At 45.5% G+C, this 20,100-nt stretch overlaps 1 protein-coding gene across 5 annotated transcripts in view; it reads left to right on the forward strand.

Moving 5' to 3' along the window:
* Positions 1 to 261: 261 nt before the first annotated feature.
* The window catches only part of MTMR9 (myotubularin related protein 9), a 28,229-nt gene continuing 8,390 nt past the window's right edge, over positions 262 to 20,100 (forward strand). For 4 of the 5 annotated variants that reach the window (XR_015258076.1, XM_086744004.1, XM_086744006.1 and 1 more), the window contains exons 1-6: positions 262 to 972; positions 4,258 to 4,366; positions 5,047 to 5,172; positions 12,632 to 12,805; positions 15,842 to 16,059; positions 17,713 to 17,874. Coding sequence is in view for 4 of the 5 variants with exons in the window: in XM_086744004.1 (XP_086600130.1) it covers positions 788 to 972; positions 4,258 to 4,366; positions 5,047 to 5,172; positions 12,632 to 12,805; positions 15,842 to 16,059; positions 17,713 to 17,874 (974 nt within the window). In the remaining variant the exon portion in view is untranslated. The remainder of the gene's footprint in view (positions 973 to 4,257; positions 4,367 to 5,046; positions 5,173 to 12,631; positions 12,806 to 15,841; positions 16,060 to 17,712; positions 17,875 to 20,100) is intronic. The other variant, XM_086744005.1, reaches the window with a different exon arrangement.

Consider the following 20,100-nt stretch of genomic DNA (forward strand, 5'->3'; position numbering starts at 1 on the left):
ATCCCCGCCCACCGTCCCCCCCGTTGCCCTTTCCCATTGGCTCCCCTCCGCTAAGGCCCCGCCCCTTCCACCCCGCCCCTCCTCCCACCCCGCCCACCTCTCATAAAGTCGGCCTCGAGGCGGCGGAACGCTTGTCGTTGAGCCGTGGGGTGTGCCGGGCCCTTCGCGGCGGCACCGCTTCCGGTAAGGGAGGGCGAGGATTGGAGCTGGTGGATCACGTGAGCGCTCAACATCCGGGGAAGGGCTCGCCAGCTTCCGGGCGGTACCGCTGGGCCGGGCGCCTCCTGGGAGCGGCGGGGCCGGGGGTCGTGGGGCGGCTCGGCTCGGCCCGGCCCGGCCCGAGCGCTGCTCCCTCCTTCGCCGCCCGGTGCCCGCCAGACCCCCGCGCTGCCCTGCCTCTCCCTTTGTCAGCGCCGGGGGTCTCCCCCCCGACCCCGGCTCCCCTCCCTGAGCCGCCCCCCGGGACCCGCTGGGTCAGGCACCGGCCTTCTCTGGGCGGGGGTTGTGGTGTCCCCCCGCTCCTCCCTTCCCTTTCCCCTTTCCCCCTGCCCGGGACCGGCCTGGATTCCTCCAGCGTGCCGAGAGACGCCGTCGGCCCTTAGGTCATGCCCCGGAGAGCCTTCGATGGCGTGGTACAGGGCTGCCCATCGGCTGTAGGCCCTCCCCAAGCTTCTCCATCGCGTCCCTGTGAGTGTTGTTGACGCTACCCCCGTTTCCCCACCGATTTTTTTTTTTTTTTTTGTGTGGCGAAGGCCTCCCCAGGCTCGTTCCCCTTTTGCTAGCGAGCATGGAGTTTGCCGAGCTGATCAAGACCCCTCGAGCGGACAACGTGGTCCTGCACCGCCCTTTCTACCTGGCGGTGGAGGGGACGCTGTGTTTGACCGGCCATCATCTCATTTTTTCTTCGCGGCGTCAAGATAACGCTGAGGAGCTGTGGCTGCTGCACTCCAACATCGATTCCATTGAAAAAAGGTATGCCTCCCGATTTCCCTGCCTGCCCCTACCCAATTGTTTGTGTCTCCCGAGTTGAAAAGCGGTTGTCAAGACTGGCTCGCGCCTCGGCTGTCTCAAATCCAGGTCTGGAGAGGAAAATAGTCAGAGCGCAGGGCGAAATATTGCTATTTACAAACTGATTCTCGTTCTGTTTGGAAGTTGATATTTGCCTGCTGTGTTTTAAGGTGGGTCTTCTGGTCATGTATAGAGTTGGAATTTTTACGTTTAAATGCCTTCGTCAGCAGTGCTCAGTGTCAAATGTTCGGTGAATTTCATCAGTGGCTCCAGAAACGCTTTAGAAAGGACGCGTCTTTACCACTGTTCAATGGAAATCGAGGCCGAGGCACTGCTGAAGTGGTTTGCCTCGGGTCACCCAGCCAAGCTGATGGCAGAAGCGCGCTCCAGCCTTTCTCAGCCCCAGATCAGTCTCCCGCCGCTCAACAGCGTCATCCCCTTGCTCCTCCAGCTGCTGATGGAAATCAATAACGCTTGAACGGCGTGGTAAAGCTGCAGCACAGCACTCCATTTTATTCTTGCCCGTCCCCTGTTGTTGCCGGGACTTCAGAGATTTATCCATCTGCTTTACGCGTCACGCCGCCCTCGTTGCGTGGCAGTCCCACCTCACCCATTCAATGTCTTCTGCTCCCTCACCTTGGTCCTCTTCTCACTTTACTCATAATATTTTATTTATTTATTATTATTTTTTTTGTTAAATACAAAGTCAGCCCCCTGTTTTCCTTGCCTCTTAAAGCAACCTGGAAGAATGGATTTCGTTTCTGCTGGCAAGACTGGAAAAATCAAGTTGCGGCAATTAAAAATATCAGGTTGCCTCAGGATCTGAGACGGGATGAAGTGCTGGGCGCTGATTAAGTTTGTTCCTGATTTCTCTGGGCGTTTCTGAGAGAGGCCTGCGAGCGAAGAGGAACAGGACGGTGGAAGCCTGAGGAAATGGGTTCCCACCTCGTACTGCTCAGTCATTGGGCTGATTTGGCCGCCTCCTCCTCCTTATTGCTTGTGCTAAAGCGGTCATAACTCTGTTTTAAACATTATTGTGGACAAGCTTTTGTGTTTTAAAAATTTTTTTAGTGAGTTTAGTTGCAGTTACAATGGAAGTTAAGGTCAAGTGAGCGAGGAATGTTTTAAGTTACGATGGGGGAGCGGAGCGTTGCTGTCTCAGCGCATGATTTCTAACAGCGTTAGCTACACCTGCAGATACTCACGGCCCTTACTGCCAGCCCTGGTTTGCAGAAGGTCTCTAGAGGAGACGTTTCCCTCCCTGAGAGTAGCTTTGTGTGGCTGTAACTGCAATGAAACTCTGCCGTATAAAAGGATAACAGCACGTTCCTCTCAGTGCTGGAGAGAACAGAATAACAACGCCCTTAAACCAGTAAAGGTTGTAGAAAGGTCCAGTTTGGCACCGCTTCAGGTTATTCGTGCAAAACAACTGTGACGTTGTGCCAGCATCGTAAAATCTCTTCTCTCACTTTCATGTTTCACGAGACGAGTGTCTTCTGTACACAACAGTGTTTTCCCTAATTATCTCCTCGTCATCAAACTGCTGCTTAAATATTTGTATCTTTTTAAGCGACTCCGGTGTGACCTGTAGGGTTTGTGGAGAGGTGGAAAGGTCTCTGGTGATCTTTTACTGTGTTTTTGCTTAAAACAACGTGGAAAGGAAACACAGTCCTGGTGATGCCTTGTAGCTGCACTGTGTTATTACCCTGGGGATCTGTGAAACAGCGCTGCAACAAGGGCAAAGGATGCGCGGGCTGGTTCTGCTGGAGTTGCAGAACTGTTCTGTCAAAATGCCTGTAGTTCTTCCTTCAGCACTGCCCAAATTATAATGGTCCTGCATGTTAACCTTTGTCTGCACAGAACAAATAAATAATGACAGGCTGAGAGAGCTGGGGCTGTTCCGCCTGGGGAAGAGGAGGCTCCGGGGAGACCTGAGAGCGGCTCCCAGTGCCCAAAGGGGGCTGCAGGAAAGGTGGGGAGAGACTCTTCAGCAGGGCCTGCTGGGACAGGACGAGGGGTAAATAGAGGGAGGGAGATTTAGATTTGATATTAGGAAGAAATTTTTCACGCTGAGGGTGGTGGAGCACTGTCCCAGGTTGCCCAGAGAGGCGGTGGATGCCCCATCCCTGGAAACATTCCAGGCCAGGTTGGCCGGGGCTCTGAGCAACCTGATGTGGTTGGAGATGTCCCTGCTCCTTGCAGGGGGGTTGGACTGGGTGGCCTTGAACGCTCCCTTCCAACTCAAACCATTCTGTGATTCTGTGACATTTCAGCTGTAATAATAATTCTGAAATAAATTCCAGGCGCCTTTTGCAGCACAGGTGGAGCAACTCTGAGTTTAGCAACAGGTCTCCTCTTGGAGCGTGTGCAGCTCTGCCCTTGTGCGTGCCCGCTCTCGCTGAGGGTTAGGCCACGAGGGACTGACGCTTGGTCCTTCAGCTCCTGCCTGCTTTCTGCTTCTTGCATTGCCCTTGGCTGCTGCGAGCGCTGCTGTGGTGCTTTTCCTTAGTTCAGTGCTTTGTGAACTCAAACCTGCGGCATTTCTGTGGATGCTAGTGGGTAGTTAACATAAAGAAAACACTCAGTTTCTGCCCAGGCACCTTCCTCCTTTCAGGTACGTGCGGAAGACTGGAGAGGGCGTCTGTGTGCCGGTTTTGTTTTGTCATCTGCAGGTTTTTTTTCCTAAGTTGATTTGTACTGTAACGAGCAGTGATAAGACCTGAACTTCTCTGAGGTCTGCAAAGCAAAGGTCTCTGTGGGACTGCAGGTATCGGAAACCAAACCTTCTTGTTAAAAACAAAGGGTTGTAATGTAACCAGACTGAAAATGGAATGTTTTTAGCAATCCTCAAAGTATCGGTGCATTACTTGAATGAAACTGGGAACTTCCAGCTGCAACTTCCAGTATTATCAGAAAATACTCGAACGCATCTTTTCTTTCACATTTTAAAGCAAAGCTGGGAGGAAAACTTTCACTTCTGTGTCTTGTAATGCTTCTGCTTCCACTCACTGCCATATCACAAGGATGGTATTTAAAAAAAAAAAGTGTACAACTTGCAAATACTGAATAGAGGGGTTGTTGTGTTTGGGTTTTGGGTTTTTTTTTTTTTTTTAAAAGGTGATATTGCAGACAAATTACTACTAACAGAATCTTGTCTTGTAGGCATTTGTTGTGGGAAGAGCTGTAATACCTTGTCATACCTTACAAGATCCCGTTCCTAAGAGGCTCTTTCTCCATATCTTGCTGTAGGTTTGTGGGCTCATTGGGTACCATTGTTATAAAATGCAAAGATCTGCGAATTATTCAGCTGGATATACCTGGAATGGAGGAGTGTTTGAACATTGCTAGCTCTGTAGAGGTAAGAATTCATACTGGTAAATAACGCCTGGGTTCTCAAGTCTTGATCAGACCCCAACCTTCACAGCTTTTTTTTCCTAGTTATGAAGATATTCATTGTTGTTCTGGAAGGCGAATGAGAATGGTGGGATATTTCTTTTCAGCTGTTAAAACATTGTTTGTTGCTTGTAGGTTTTTTTTTTTTAAGAAAAACAATCTTTTCTTGATCAAATATCTTGCCATAGCATTATGCTGGAGCACGAGGAGGCCAACCCAAATCAGGCCGGTTGAGTTTCATGTGTCTCAAAACAACATTAAGTGACTTCTTGAGTTTAAACTCTGTTAGCAGTCAGATAAATGCCACGTAGGACGTGTCCTGTTAGTTATACCTGTTTAGCGTGCATCTTTCTCGCCCTTTGGTGCTGTTACACGGTGTAGCCTGCAGAAATGATGCTCTTTGTACAAACCCCCAGTTGCAGTTAGGTTGTCTGTTGTCATCTGCTCTTGTTTGTGCTGCTGTTTTTTGTATCTGTTCAAGTACCCTGCAGGTAGCTTAGTGTTTCAAGCTTAATGGCTGATGTATTTTTGGGTGGTTTAAGTTTGCATCACCAATATTAGAGCAAAACACTATTTGCCATGGGTTTTTTTGGGGAATAAAATAGCAATTTGAATGAATTTAGTTTATTTCTCTCATCTGCACAGGCACTTTCCACCTTGGATTCTGTCACTCTCATGTATCCCTTCTTCTACCGGCCCATGTTTGAAATTGGTGAAGATGGCTGGCGCTCTTTTCTACCTGACCAAGAATTTGAGCTCCTCAGTTCAGTGGTAAGGATTTCTGCAGGCACCCGGATGTATTTGTGCAAGTAGTTTGTGAAGTGTTTCACCCAGTAGTGTCTGGAGTGGAAACCCTGGGTGGTGAAAAAAAGCTGTTCCGTACCTGGGTGGAAAGTGAGCGTTGTTCAAATATTCATTCTGCAAACATCAGGCATTTCTGGTTATGTGCTAAATATTCCTGTTTAGCACTTGTGTTTAACCTTCTACAAATTGAGTCTTGAGGCCCATTTAAAAGTTACCTGGGGCGATAGGAAGGTAGAAAATGTTCTTGTCCTTTGGGGGTGAACCCACTCAGTGTAAGAAAAAAATGCAAGACCTTTGGCCTGGGTTTATTCTAGCTAACTTTGCATCTGAAGTGGAGTGGGAGGAATCTTTGTCAACCCTTTGTTTGAAATGAGATTGTTCTAAAAAAAAAAAAGCTGCTAAGGATTATTTTTTTTACTGTCTGGGAAGATGACAGTAGTTACATGCCCAGTTTGAAATACTCTTCACTCCAGTCCGTGCTGAGGAGTTTTCAGCAGGGAGTTTTCAGTTGTATTCTTCCAAGTGCTATGAACATGGGTTGATATTGTTTTGGTACCTGTAGGGTAGGAATCATTCTTGTGTCGTTGCCTGTTGTGTCTGTTACTCAAACTTCATTTTAGGAAGCTGAGTTCGATATGGTGGGAACTGGCTCTGTTGCAGGAGCCTACCTGTTTCAGCAGTTAGCATCTCTGTGTTCCAAGTCTGTTTCACATCAAATATACGCGCTTACTGCAGCGTCGTAGGTTTCTGAGACCACATCCATTAGAACAGCATCAAAGAACATTGATTTTTTTTTTTTTCCCTTTTATCTGCAACCCAGCTTGTCTGCAGCACTTATCACTTCCTGTTTATGACTAATGACTGAATAATATGATTAGCTTGACTAGGTTCATATGATGAAGTCATTGGAAAATTAGAGGAGTTGAGGGATCTTGTTACAATAACTAGACCACGGTTTTGGTTTTAATTTCAGCTGGGGAAGTCAAACTGAACTCTGATGTGATCAGTGTTCTCCTGTTTAAAGGCAAAGCAGCAGATGCTTTCCCAGCTCAGCAGAGGAAGCTTGCCGGCATCTCAGTGAGAATCAAAAGGCAAGAAGCTCAAGTGCTATCTGGTGAGAAGGGAGGACGTGAGGGCAGGATTGAAGGCAGCAGCAGGAAATCCCTTAAAGCTCAATAAAAGATTGCAGGAGATGGTTCTGCTTCTGTTCATGTTTTCCTTTCTATGTGTAGCTGAAATGCTTTTTAGCTTTCAGGAATAAAACCACTTCTGATAGTTGTATTTACCAGCACGCAGGTGCGAATGTGGATCCATTGATGTGATTTGTTTTGTTTTTTTTTTTAATTTCAGCAGTTTAAAAATGCATTGATAGCTTATTTGTGCATCTCTTGGCTTTCTGAACATATGCTCCTTGGAAAGCTTACATTTAAAAACCTAATTACTTTACAGCATTATATTTTAAGGGCAATAATTCATTTATTTAAAATAAGCACGTCTAACAGCTGTTGATTAATTCTTGGCTTTTAAGCTGAAACTTCAGACGTAACTCCTTTTAAAAGAAATGGTGTCAAAAGCCATGTTCAAATGGCTTCTCCTGAACAACAGATAAAAATACTGTTGACCAAATATTTCTTGTTCTGTAATTAAACTTTCTTATGTGACAGGCTAGAACAAGTAAATGGCTGATTTATTTTTCTTGTCCCGTAAGTCAAGCGAGTGGAATTCGGAAGGTTACCTCCCTCTCCATTAAATCATCCGTCTAGATCTGGTATGCCTTACCTTCCCCAACATGGTAACAACTTGTCAAAAACTGCATTTCACCCACAGTGCAGCTCTAGTGATGTGTTAATTCCACATTTGTCTGGTGCGGGAGAGTTGTTTTAAAACAAATCTGATGCGTTCTATAATGGCGAAGTAAAACGATAGAAGTTAAAATCTTAAGTTGTTAGGTAACAAATTAAAAAATTAGATAATATATTATGTTATTATTGTATAATAATAATAATTTATCTGCTTATTTTGGCTTATGTTGTGCCAAATATGTTTTTCTCCCAACACACATCCTGTCTGCATGTTTTCACTCCAAGCGTTTTCACTCCAATGCACTGATCTACACGAAAGATGGGGAGAGACTCTTCAGCAGGGCCTGTTGGGACAGGACAAGGGGTAATGGTTTCAGAATAGAGGGAGGTAGATTTAGATTGGATATTGGGAAAAAATTTTTTACAGTGAGGGTTGTAGGGCACTGTCCCAGGTTGCCCAGAAAGGCAGTGAATGCCCCATCCCTGGAAACATTCCAGGCCAGGCTGGCCAGGGCTCTGAGCAACCTGATGTGGTTGGAGATGTCCCTGCTCCTTGCAGGGGGGTTGGACTGGGTGGGCTTTGAAGGCCCCTTCCAACCCAAACCCTTCTGTGATTCTGTGAAAGTTTCCTCTAGCATTGCCCCTAGAATTTGACAGCAGACACTCAAGCACTCTACCCTTGCAGCTCAGCTCCAGGCTTAGGAAGGCTGCTGTACTATCAAAACATTTGTGCGTTTAGTCTGTGAAGATGTTGAGGGAAGAACTGTGAAGGCAGATGACTTCATTTGATCTAAAGAAATTGGAGGAACTAATAAGTTTCAGTGGGCTGTCATTTGCTGATGGCTGTTGGCACACGTGCTGCCTGTTTAGGTTTTTTTGGGAATAGCTTACAGCACAGATCAGCAGGGCTTTTGTCAAGTGTGCTGAACTGCTGTTGTGATAAATCCAACATATCCACAGAGTAGTTCAGCTGAGAATTAAGTCATAGGAAGAATTAAGCTCAACGTTTCACTGAATGTCACACAAAAACTCTGCAGTGCCTGTGAGCTCCAGATTCTTGTTCTGTGAGATGAGACTTCAAAGATACTATAGACAAATGTATGAATGGAGTAAAAGATGCACAGGATAACTAATATTTACTTACCCAGATTTTGGTTGTGCTGTGTTTTTGGTTGAAGCACTGCATAGTATGTGAGATCTGGATTGGTCATATGTGATGTCAGGTGAAATGTCTGTAAAAAAAAAAAAAAAATCTTCACTGTGCTCCTGCATAACCAGAGTGGCTGAGTGGAATTAGGGTATATGCAAAGGTTTTCATATTTTTTTTTCTGAGGAGTCAGAGAAGAGTTAATAGGTTTCTCTTCTAACAAGTTCTACAACTGCAGGATACTGCAAACTGTAACTCTAGAAATTCAGTTTCTTCTTCAAGTTAAGTGTAGAGGCCCTGAGAAATTTGTACACTAACTCCATAATTAACATGAAGGTATTTAATTGCCACAAAATTAACTTGCTTCATTCTCTTTTCTTTTTTTTCCTCTCCCGCCTTGTATTTTGTTGTAGGAAAGCGCTCAGGATTCTGGACAGTTCAGCTGTGCTTTATCTTCTGTGCTGGAGCGCTCTAAAAAAAGCTGAATTTTCTGCTTTTGGGCTCAGTTTGCGATGGTGTGGAGAGCCCATATTCTGCTCATACCAGACAAGCATCAATCTTTGCTTGCATCTGTTGTTATGCTGCTTGTCCACGCGCAATCTGTCGCTAACGGGGCTTGTTACCTTCTGCCTGTTCCAGAATGGCTTCTGTCATTGCTGCTTTGCAGGATCCTTCAAGGTGTCCCTGCTGGTTTCTTGATTTTTCTTTTAAGGCGTATTAGTAGAGCTTGAATTGTTTCACAGTTTTTTTTTTTTTTTGTGGAAAATGGCCTCTCCTAGCAACTATAAGTTTGGGAAGGAAGGATAACTTGTTTTAGCCTTTCAGTAACATTTGAAAATCAGTATCTCTAAGCAAGTACTAGGACAAGAAAAGTAGAAGTGTAAGAGTTAATCCTGCACTGTGTTTAAGAAAATGCTTCTGACTGCTGTCTTTCCTGGGAGTCCTCTCCTCCCCTTTCTGCTTATCCTGCAGTCCTTTGCTGCTTCCATCCTTAACTGGACTTAACTTTTTTTTTTTCCTGATTCCCTGAAGTACAGATCTCTTATTGGGAGAAGTAAATGTTAACTTTGTACTTTCTCTGAGTTTCATGCAGCATACTTTTCTGGTGATGTCTGAAGATGAGATCCACCTCTTCTCTTTCACCGCAGTCCTTACTGCAGATGTGTCTGTGTCTGCTGCTGCACATAGTTTGTTTGCTATTCCCTCGCTCTTCCAATTAGTAATGGCAAATTTTTCTTCCCAGTTGCAGATGTACCCCAAGCAAAAGCCAAGAAGAGCGTTACACTGTTGGGTTTCGCTGTCGTGCGATTCATATTGGAGTATATTTTAGCAGTCCGAAACTGGCATTGCAGAGGTTAACTGGCTCTCTGCAGAAAGTAGCTGTGCTACAGGAGACAAATGGTGCTAATTGCTGCTGCTCTCTTCCTCCTTCCCATGTAACAGTAAATTATAACTGGATGCCATAACAGTATCGTCTGTCTCATGTTATAAATGCTGAGGAGAGGAGGTTATGGGTAGCGTTAAATTACCAAGGTGGGAGATAAATCAAGTCAATATTCTTCCATTCCTTTTCAACCTGGCGATGTCAGCGACAGCCAGTCTCTCAAAAAGCACACCACAGTTTGATTTTTTGCTTTCTCTGTATTCTCTGTGCCCGTAAGGTGTTTATCAGTTCTGTTCTATATCCATGCATATTCTTTTCATTGTAAACAGATCACACACCATCGTGTGAAATCTACTGTAATTTGATGTAGACACCCCAAAAAGCTATTAAAAATACCACTGTTGGTGCATTCAAAGCATGAGCTGTGACTAGCCAGCCTCCCTTATGTGATCCAGATCTTTCCTCTCTGCCTAAGATGAGATTGCTGGAGGCAATTTAACTTTGCATCTGGGAGGACCTCTGCTTTTTATTAAAAAAAAAAAAAAATGTTCAGAGAAGCTGTTCTGACGCTAATGAATAATGAAATGAGCTTACAGCAGGGACGGTGCAAGACTCTGAGTAGGCTGCAGAATGCAGGTAGCAATTGCTGGTTTTGTTGGTGATAATGGGCACAACGTGCACCTTTCCCAACATCTTTTTCTTAGGCTGCCACCAAAAGGGGCAGTTTCGCTGGCTCCTGCGCCACACATCCCACGTCCCATGCCTTGGATCTGCTGCTGCTGAAATAGTGTTGTGAATCAGATCAGCTTGTTAATCCGATAGAACGACTTCATTGTCAGAACCCCTTTCTAAGTTGATCCTAGTTTTCCGTGCGACCGGTGAACCAGTCAGATTGATTTATTTAACCAGGTAAGAAGTTGTAAGCTTCTGGAAGAGAGGAGACAGGAAGAGAGACCTACTTCTGATCAGAGCTGTGGAATTAACGTATGCTAAACCAACCTTCCTGAATTGGCGTGGGGTTTTGTGTATTCTGTTACTGCCTAATTTAACTGTCATGCTTTTCTCTTACTTTCTGTGATACCTGCTTTATCCCCCTGCCTTTTTGTCTAGCTGAAACTTAGTTTGAACACAAATTAGCAGAGTTTTTTTTATGGCATCTGTATGAGATCTCTGCCTACTGCAGTGCCACACAGATGCTTCCCAGTCTGTACTGAAAATGCCTCAGCTGAGGAGTTACTTAAGGTCTTGTTTGCTGTCTCATGCCTGTGTCATATCAATGCATAGGAACCATAAAAAAAAATTCCAAAAAACACCTTGATAGCAGCAGCCTGTTCCTCTTCAAAAAGTTTTTTTATATTTCATTTTAACTTCTTTGTGTCTGGAGCTCTTACAGGCAAACTTGACTGTCATTCTGCTGCTACTTTTAAGAATTTAATGCTGCTGTTAAAATCAAAACATGTTGTAGAGGCTTCTGGGTCATTTTTCCCCACCAAGGCTTCTGCCAGTGGGTTTGTTGGCCGTAAGGTGTACAGGATAAGGATGCACTGACTGAAGAGTGCCCAGCCAACCACCGTCCTGCTGTCGAGGACCGTGAGCTCAGCTCCCTGCCGAACTTTGGGCGAGGTTCTGCTGTGTGCCCCTGGGGAAAGTTTATGCCTCGTGGCCATTTGATGTACCTGGATGGTGTCCTTAACGCAGGAGGCAGTGGTGTGATACCAACCCAGGAGCAGCAAACCCTCCATGAAGGCTGGGCTTGTCTGAAGCTGCAGTTTAGGGCAGTGTCAGCTGTTCCAGGCTCGACTTCAGTACATGAGGACTCCTCATCAGTGAGGCTGCTTCTTGACCTTTGATTTTGCCTGAGATGGAGCCAAGTTCTGTGTCTGACCCTGGGTATCAAGTAGCCTGAGTTCTCATGCCAAGTGCCTGTGAGGGTGCAGGGTGTCAATATTCAGCACTTCTTTCACAAGTATTTGGCTGTCGGAAGCCGAAAAATTGTATAACAGGAGTTCATGGCGAGACCTTTGTGCTTAGATGCTGTGCTGGTTCCAGGAGGTGCTTTTGGAGGAACAGCAGTAGTGGTTTATGTAAAGCAGAGCCCATTCAAAAGAACCAAGCTGGAACTGTTACACTGCAATTTTAACCTCAAAGCAGCTTTATTGTCTGGAGTTGGTGGGCGTTCTTGCCTTTCTTGGCCACCTTTGTCTTGTGGACAGTGCTACTAGCTCTGCTCTCAGCACAGACAAGAGGTTTGAGCAGATGTTACCTGCATCTAAATCAACCTTCTTTCCCATAAATCTGCTGATGTAGGAATACATTTCTGTTCTGAGGTCTCCCCGAGACATACCACGCTTTTACTTGTTATGAGGTTGAAGCTGTCTGCAAGTGCAGTAAGTTACGTTGGAATGCGTACTGCAGACACGCTACCTGCTGTGTCTGTGAATAATTAAAAGCTGCAAATACAATATTTCTGACCACTTGGGCTTATTTTGTGCTGTTTGTTGAGGACGTGGATCAACCAGATCGGGAAGGGTTGTTGAGCAAATCCTGCAGCTCAACAGCCAGTCAGCTGATGAAGTTTGCAGGTGACGGAAATAATTATGTGCACACTGGGTAATGGGCTTCTAGGAGCTGCTGGAACAAGATGTAACTATTGCAGGCAGCATCAAGAGGTGTGTGGGGGGAAAAATAATCAGTCAATAGACCTATAAATGGATACTAAATGAACCAGGCAGGGATATACCTTCTAGTATCTGTAACACAACACCTGAGAGGTAGGGGAAGAGCGGTGCGCTGCAGAGAGTGGCCAGGTTTGTTCTTCTTGAATAGCGTCTCTTTGGCCACACTTTTGTTGAGAGACAGGACACGGTGCTGGATTTAATCTGACTGATTAGAATAATGATGCTGTTGCCGAGAGTCTGGATTCGTGGATGAACAAAAGTGTTTATGCCAATAGAGGCAACTGAGCTTTAATCTGTGATGCAAATGGAATAGATCACCGATATTACTCTGTTTGTGCGTGCTTGGTTCTGGATATGAAAGTTCCTCTTCAGCGTGTTGTGCCGTAACAGTAACGTACTGGTTTATCTTTTTCAGACAGATGAATGGCGTCTAAGCTGCATCAATAAGGAATTCTCTGTTTGTCCCTCCTACCCTCCGGTTGTCATTGTCCCTAAATCCATCGATGACGAAGCGCTTCGGAAAGTTGCCATGTTTCGCCACGGCAGTCGTTTCCCAGTCCTCAGCTATTACCATAAGAAGAACGGGATGGTAAGCGGCATTTCAGGAATGGTTGTACCTGAAGGAAGCCTGTGAATCTGTTTAATGAAAGAACAACTTTTGCTCTAGAATTAATACAGTTTGTAAGATGCTTGCTTGTTTTATTTTTCCAGCTTACTAAGTATATGCAGAGAAACTGGTTCTGGGTGATGGAATGAGTGATCTCCATCCTAGAAATAGCTTATTTGGGAGTGGATGTGGCATGAGCTTGCTCACAGCAGTAAGAGCAAGATGAGACTTGTAAAGCCACCGCTGGCACCCTCGCTTGCTTTGTCTGCCAAGAGGCTTCACGCCGAAAGGATGGCAGAAACCGCATTGTACTGTCTCTGGGTGGTGGACCGTCTCCTTCGTAACAGAGTGGTGATGACAGTGAGTGTTCCCAGAGCCAGGAGCACTTCTGCTGTGTAACCGTTGAACGAGCAATCGGAACAATCTGTTCTCTGAGCCTGTCAGTATAACGTGTTTCAGGAGCGGCAAATTTTTGCTGTTGCGCAGACTTTACCACCTCTCAACCAGCCAAAATCTAATGGAGTGACTGATACGCTGTAATTAAGAAACGCGCTTGTGGTGGCTTGACCCTGGCTGGATGCCAGGTGCCCACCAAGCTGCTCTGTCACTCCCTTCCTCTGCTGAACAGGGGAGAGAAAATGTAACGCAAGGCTCATGGGTTGAGATAAGGACAAGGAGAGGTCAGAAACAGACTTGTCTTGGGGAAATTAATTTAATTTATTACCTATCAAATCAGAGTATGGTAATGGAAAACAAAACCAGATCTTAAAACACTTTCCCCTCATCCCTCCCTTCTTCCCAGGCTTGCCTTCACTCCTGAATTCTCTACCTCCTCCTGCTGAGCAGTGCAAGGGGATGGGGAATGGGGGCTGTTCAGTGCATCACACCTTGTCTCTGCCACTCCTTCCTCCTCACACTCTTCCCCTGCTCCAGTATGAGGTCCCTCCGACAGGAGAAAATGCTCCATGAACTGCTCCAGCATGGGCCCCTTCCACAGGATGCGATCCCTCAGGAATGGACTGCTCCAGCATGGATCTCCCATAGGGTCAGAAGTTCTGCCAGCAAACCTTCTCCAGCTTGGGCTTTTCTCTCCATGGGTCCACAGGTTCTGCCAGGAGCCTGCTCCAGTCTGAGCTTCCCTCAGGGTCAGTCACAACCTCCTTCAGGGATCCACCTGCTCTAGCATGGAGTCCTCCACGGGCTGCAGGTGGATCTCAGCTCTTCCGTGGGCCTCCATGGGCTGCAGGGGGACAGCCTGCTCCACCATGGTCGTCATCACAGGCTGCAGGGGAATCTCTGCTCCAGTGTGGAGCACTTGCTCCCCCTCCTTCACTGACCTTGATGCCTGCAGAGTTTTTGTTTGTTTGTTTGTTTTTTTCTCCCCCTCGCATATTCTAACTCCTTTTTCCTGCTGCAGTTGCCCTTGCACAGTTTCCCCCTGCCCTCCTTCTTAAATATATTATCACAGAGGTGCTGCCACCATTGCTGTTGGGCTTGGCTTTGGCCAACAGCCAGTCCATCCTGGAGCTGGCTAGTCTTAGCTCTGTTGGACATGGGGGAAGCTTCTGGCAGCTTCTCACAGAAGCCACCCCTGTAGCCTATCCACTACCAAAACCTTGCCATGCAAATTTCATGAAATTGTTGGGTTATGCTTTGTATATCTTACTGGTGTAACCAGTTCTGAGGATCTTGAGATGTCCAACCTGTGACTTGTAAACTTGATCCAGGCTTCTGAGTCAAATGCTCTAAGATGTTCTCACCTCCTGCTGCCAAGATTTGTAAGCCCTGAATTAGAGGATGTCTAGTCTGACTTAGTAGTAGCTTTGGGGTTTTTTGCTTTGCTTTAAAATCAGCCATCCACTGACTTCATAAGACGTGCTTTCTGCTTTTTCTCAGCTTGAGTGGGAACCATTGAAGGAAGATTTGTTCAGTTGCCTCTGACTTGTGCAGGTTTCAAGTGTGAGGAATATGGCATTTGGCTTGGCGTGCTTGAACTTGTGACAGAAATGCTCTCTGTCACGTTGTTCTCCTGACTCTGAGCTCACAAGTGTAGTTGGGGTTGCTGACTGGCCGTCCTCATGTTCTAGTTATCATTTGAGCTGCTGGGATGCTTTCTGAGTTGAAAGGCGTTTACTAAAGAGAAATCTCAGGTAATAAATCTGTGGACCTAAGGTTTATTAATCTAACAACTGGGTAAAACTACCTCATAGGCATCTTTAACAGACGAATGACTTGAGTGTTTTAAAAACAGAGTTGCAAAGAGAGCTTGATGACAATCCTGAAAATGTTGGTTTATAAAGGAGCCATCAGCAGGAAGCCAGTTCAGTGGCTCACAAAGGTGGTACTACAGGAATAATTAAAGAGATAAAGCCTCTGAGATGTCTGTAATTTAGAAAGTGGCCTGCCAAATGATTGCTCAGCTCAAGAATTTCTAGTTTGTGTTTTAAATAAATTCAGTCACTGCAAGGGATTACACTTGAAAGAACTGTGAAGGGCTCAGAGTGAGGGAGAACAGCAGCTGTAGGAAGAACCGGAGAGATGTTTCTGTGCCCAGATGTGGTGGATCAAAATTGAAGGAGACGGAAGTAGGAGGTGCGGTGGGGTGAGAACTGCACTTGCTGGTGCAAGTCCACAGGGAAGAACTGGAGATCCAGGAGGGCCCCACTTTAATTTTACCCTAGAACCTAGAGGAAGGTTTTTAAGGTAGAGTTATCTCACTCCTGTAAGCATTCTTACAATGACCTGAGTTTTTATGGAAAATAGGAGTATCCTGTGTGAATTTCAGTGGCGCTCTTCTCTAGAGAGCAATTCTGCGTACCTGGCATTGAGACCCAGTGACCTAATGCTTCAGTTTGCAGTCTTTATTTACAGACCCCTAAGAAATCCTCCAGTGGAGGGATGTCCTTTGCATAGTGAGTTTAAACCTCCGGTTCTTGTATTGGAGCTCAAGTGATCGGTGGCTTTCAGTCTTAATCTCTACCTTTCCAGTGCCTAATTCCTGGTTATTTGTCCCCGCAGGTCATGATGCGAAGCAGCCAGCCTCTTACAGGTACTAATGGGAGACGGTGTAAAGAAGATGAGAAGCTTATTAACGCCACGCTGCGGCCTGGCAAGCGCGGCTACATCATTGATACGAGGTCCCTGAATGTTGCCCAGCAGGCCAGGGCCAAAGGAGGGGGCTTTGAACAAGAAGCACACTATCCCCAGTGGAGGAGGATTCACAAATGTATTGAGAGGTGGGTAAAATCACACAGGCTCTCCTCTGTGCTCAGCTTTGTAGGGTTGCGTTGCCAGAGCCACGCTAGCTCCTTAAAGTCTTTGTTTCTGTAAGAAGTGGCCACGTATCCTGATTCCTGTCAGCAGGATCATGTTCCTTTTTTGTCAGAATCAGGGTATGTGGATGATAAAGGTATTTGGCTTTGGAAAGCTGTGTTTGGTTCCTTGTTCTGAACAACCTGCTGCGGGTTTTGGACATCAGGCAATCTCCCTGTGCCGTCTCTTTCTCTGACCATCTACAGCTCTACTCCAGCCTTCCTGTGTTCCCCTTTGTAGTAGTGCACAGAAATGAGCAAGTCCCTTGCCAGGAAGCTTCTGCAGGTGAGACTTTGTTCTGTGGCAGTCACACTCCTCTTATCCAGTACTTTTCTCTGGACATCTAATATTGTTTGGTCATTTGGAGACAAGTTACTAAGTTAAATAGATTTTTGCTCTGACCTTGTTCAGCTGCTCTTAAGCCTTAGTTTTGGGAAATCCTGCTGCACAGATATCCAGTAATGTTACTGGAGCTATTGGAAAGCAGTAGCTCCCCTCATCACTGTACAGGCCAGCTCTTGAGGAGCTAATGTAAGGAATTCCCTGGCCATTGCTTTGAAGTATTTGTTTTTGCTTCTAAAAATTTATAGAGATTTAAATTTGATGTTGATTGTCTTACAAGTGAACATAAGCATCAATTAGAGAGGAATGAATAAACTGCAATACACAAAAGCTAAATATCTCATGCTATTATTATTCTTTGGCTTTGTCAGCTTTTCTGAGATCTAGTCTGCTAGCTGCCTCCTCTCAGACCTGAGCATGTGCTGGAGTTAGCGTTGAGTGGTGTTTGATCCATCAGTAGTGCGGTGCCCCTGGAAGGCGTAGCGTGAAATAAGACCAGAGACATATCTGGTTATATTGGCTGCATGCTGAGTACCGACTTTCCAGGCCTTGAGGACTTATTGCAAGAACTGCAGAAGTGATCCAAAGTGTGTTCCCTTCCTCTTCCTTTCTTCTTACATTCCTAAGAAATTAGCCAAACTAATCTTAGTGTGGTTCTCCATCAATAAGTTGAGTCTAGTTTAACATTTTCTGTGTTACAGTGGGGTGTTGTCTTTGTGATGGACGGCTTTCAGGTTACTGTTGGAGCTCTATGGGTTAAAACTCCCCCAAAACTTCTGGTGTAGTGCAGAGAATGAAGGTGCAGCAGTTGGAGCTTGGCTGACACTTGCTAACGTCCGTGCCAGGTTGCAGTCACACGTGTATTTGGTAATGGGACTGAGAGTACCGAAACACATTTTACATGGAAAATGTAAGCTATGGCTGAACACACACAGCGTGTGATAAGGAAAAGGCCATACTGTTGTAATGCCTTACGAAACAATTTGTTTTGAAAGAGAAGAAGCTACTTGTGTCCAAAGAGTGGTATTCTGCCAGGATTTAGCCATGGCTTGGTGTTACTGGTGAAAACAGGTTTGCTGAATGAGGAGCCATGGCTTCTGGAGGGTCATACTTTTTGAAATAACCGCATATAAATCATAGCGCTTTATTCTGAGATCAGTATATTTCTGTAAGCATGTTGTCCTGGTTGCTATGTCACTCCTTATATTTTCAGTTACATTTTGCTTTTCCCAAAGGTTTAATATTCTGCAGGAAAGCCTCATCAAACTTGTGGAAGCCTGTAACGACCAGTCGCACAATATGGACCGCTGGCTCAGTAAACTGGAAGCTTCCAACTGGCTGACTCACGTCAAGGAGATACTAACTGCTGCTTGTCTAGCTGCTCAGTGCATTGACAGGTAAATCTTTTTTTTCAGAAAGCCTCTTGTTTCTCATTCACTGGTCACAGTTTGCTTGTTAAATACTTCTTTTTCTGCTATAAATGTGAGTAACTGGCCGCTGTGAACTGGCTTGCTTGAACCCATGCAAGATACTGTTTCACCATGGTTAAGGAGTGTTCCTCCAGTAAGTCACGCTTGCATTTGTAGAAGTACAGGCCTGAGGGAGGAAATCTTGACTAAGAATAGGTATTGGATCATTCAGTTAAGGCATATTCCTACATCTCATGCAACCAACTTAATTTAGTTAGTTTTATTGAAGGTTTAGGTTACCATGTGCCCATCTGAAATGCTGTTTAGTAGCCTAGTAAAGTGAGAACACAGTCTCTTTTAAAAAGTCCTTTTTTTATCTGCAAGTTTCCAATACCCCACTTCGCCTTTAGAGATTAAGACAAGAGCATTTCCTTGTTCTTCCCCAGGGATTGGTCCAGTCCTGGTTCCTCCTGAAATCTTTGTTCCCCATAGTTCTATCTGAGCAATCCTGTTCATCCCTTATAAGTGCTCGTAACCTCTTTTAACCTGACATTTCTTTCATAAATACCGCTGACTTGGCTAACACGTCCTCAAAATGTCTTCAGACCTCAGACTGGAAAGCAAAAGCTAGCTGTCAGGTGCCAGGGCTTGCAAGACCAAATGCAGGGTTCTAAATGTGGTTTCTTTGTGGCTCTGAGAGGGGAAGGCCCTTCTTAAAACTCGGGGAAAACCTCCCTGAAAAGGGGAGTGCTAGGGAATGTGTTAGATACACAAGTAGGTTGAAATACGGTCTCATTGGTAAAATAGCACTACTGCCTTAAAATAGGAGCTGCTGTGCTTTTTAAAGCACTGACAGTGCCCGTTTAGTTACTGGCTGTGACAGAAAAGGACTGCTCTTGATCAATAGTTTTATCTGTAATTCTTTCCCGCATGCGTGTAATGAGAAATATCAGTGACGAAACTCTTCTGGCTCGTTGGGATAGCAGACAATTTCATCATTTTTAACCTCAGCTTTGCTCTTTCTGTTTACCTGAAGCTGTGGCGGGCCAGTGTTGGTGCCTGGTCTGCCTAAATCAGAGCCTGGAGATCGTAGCTGAGTTGCCAAGGGTGGTTCAGTTTTATTGCCCGCAGGGACAGACCTTGCAGCATCTTAAAGGTCTGGGGCCTGAAAGATGAAAGGTGAAAATAGCGTTATCCTGGTGCGCCCCACTTAGGAAGTGCATAGGCTTGCAGTTAACCTTTGCAGTTGTGTTTGGGTGTTAAGCAGCCTCTTTATCTGCCAGTGCCTGGGGGAGAAGGAGAGAAAGTAGCTGAAGATGATATTGGAGATTATCTATATCTAAAGCCAGAGGCACTGGGTTTGTTTTAGACGTAGGACTGCAGACAAACATGTTGCAATGTTCAAGATATAGATATTTACTCTTTTCACTTCAAAAAGCAAGTAACGTGTGCAGGGTTCCTTGCTTGGTAGACTGATCTTTCTTACCAGCACTTTGCTGCTTAAGTTGGGTCTCTGCGCAGAAAGAAATACAACCTGCAGTTTGTTTCCTTGCTGGGTGTAAGGATGTTGGCAGAAGTAAGACATTGGATCAAGGTTTGGGAAGAGTAAGGGGAAGAAATGCCACTTAATACCATCCAGTCCTTCCTTCAGGAGCACAGGGATGAGATTCTGATATTGTATCCAAACACAAAGTAGGATGGAGGAAGAGAGGAGGGAATCAGCTGTCCTGGACCATCCCCACTGGAGTGTGGGGAGTGACAGCACATGGGACCCTAGCAACGTGCAAACCTTTTTGCCCCAAACTCTGCTCCTCTGCTCCTCACACTGTTCTGCTGATTCACGTGTGCTGGCTGGTGAGTGAGGAGTCTTTGTCCTTGGCTCTTTGACAAGCTTCCTTGCTCAGCACACTGACTCTTCTGCCTTTGTGGAGGCTGAGCTCTGCTGTTTCATTCTCTTGAATGAGCTTTTTGACTGACTTTTCCTGCACTGAACCCAATTGAGGCCTGAATACAATTAACCCAGGTTTGAGCAAGACACAAAAAAATTCTGAGATGCATTTCTGTGCTATAACTCAAAGGAGTACCAATAAAAAATAGTGAGAACCACAAAAGAGATCTCGCTGTGCATCTTCCATCAATGTGGCAAGGGGTCTGGATTTCCAGAATGGTTAGCAAGAAATTAAGTTTTAAATGGTGCAGAGCTCTGGTTAGCTA

Source organism: Chlamydotis macqueenii, chromosome 3, assembly GCF_036417535.1.
Source record: "Chlamydotis macqueenii isolate bChlMac1 chromosome 3, bChlMac1.mat, whole genome shotgun sequence".
NCBI lineage: Eukaryota > Metazoa > Chordata > Aves > Otidiformes > Otididae > Chlamydotis > Chlamydotis macqueenii.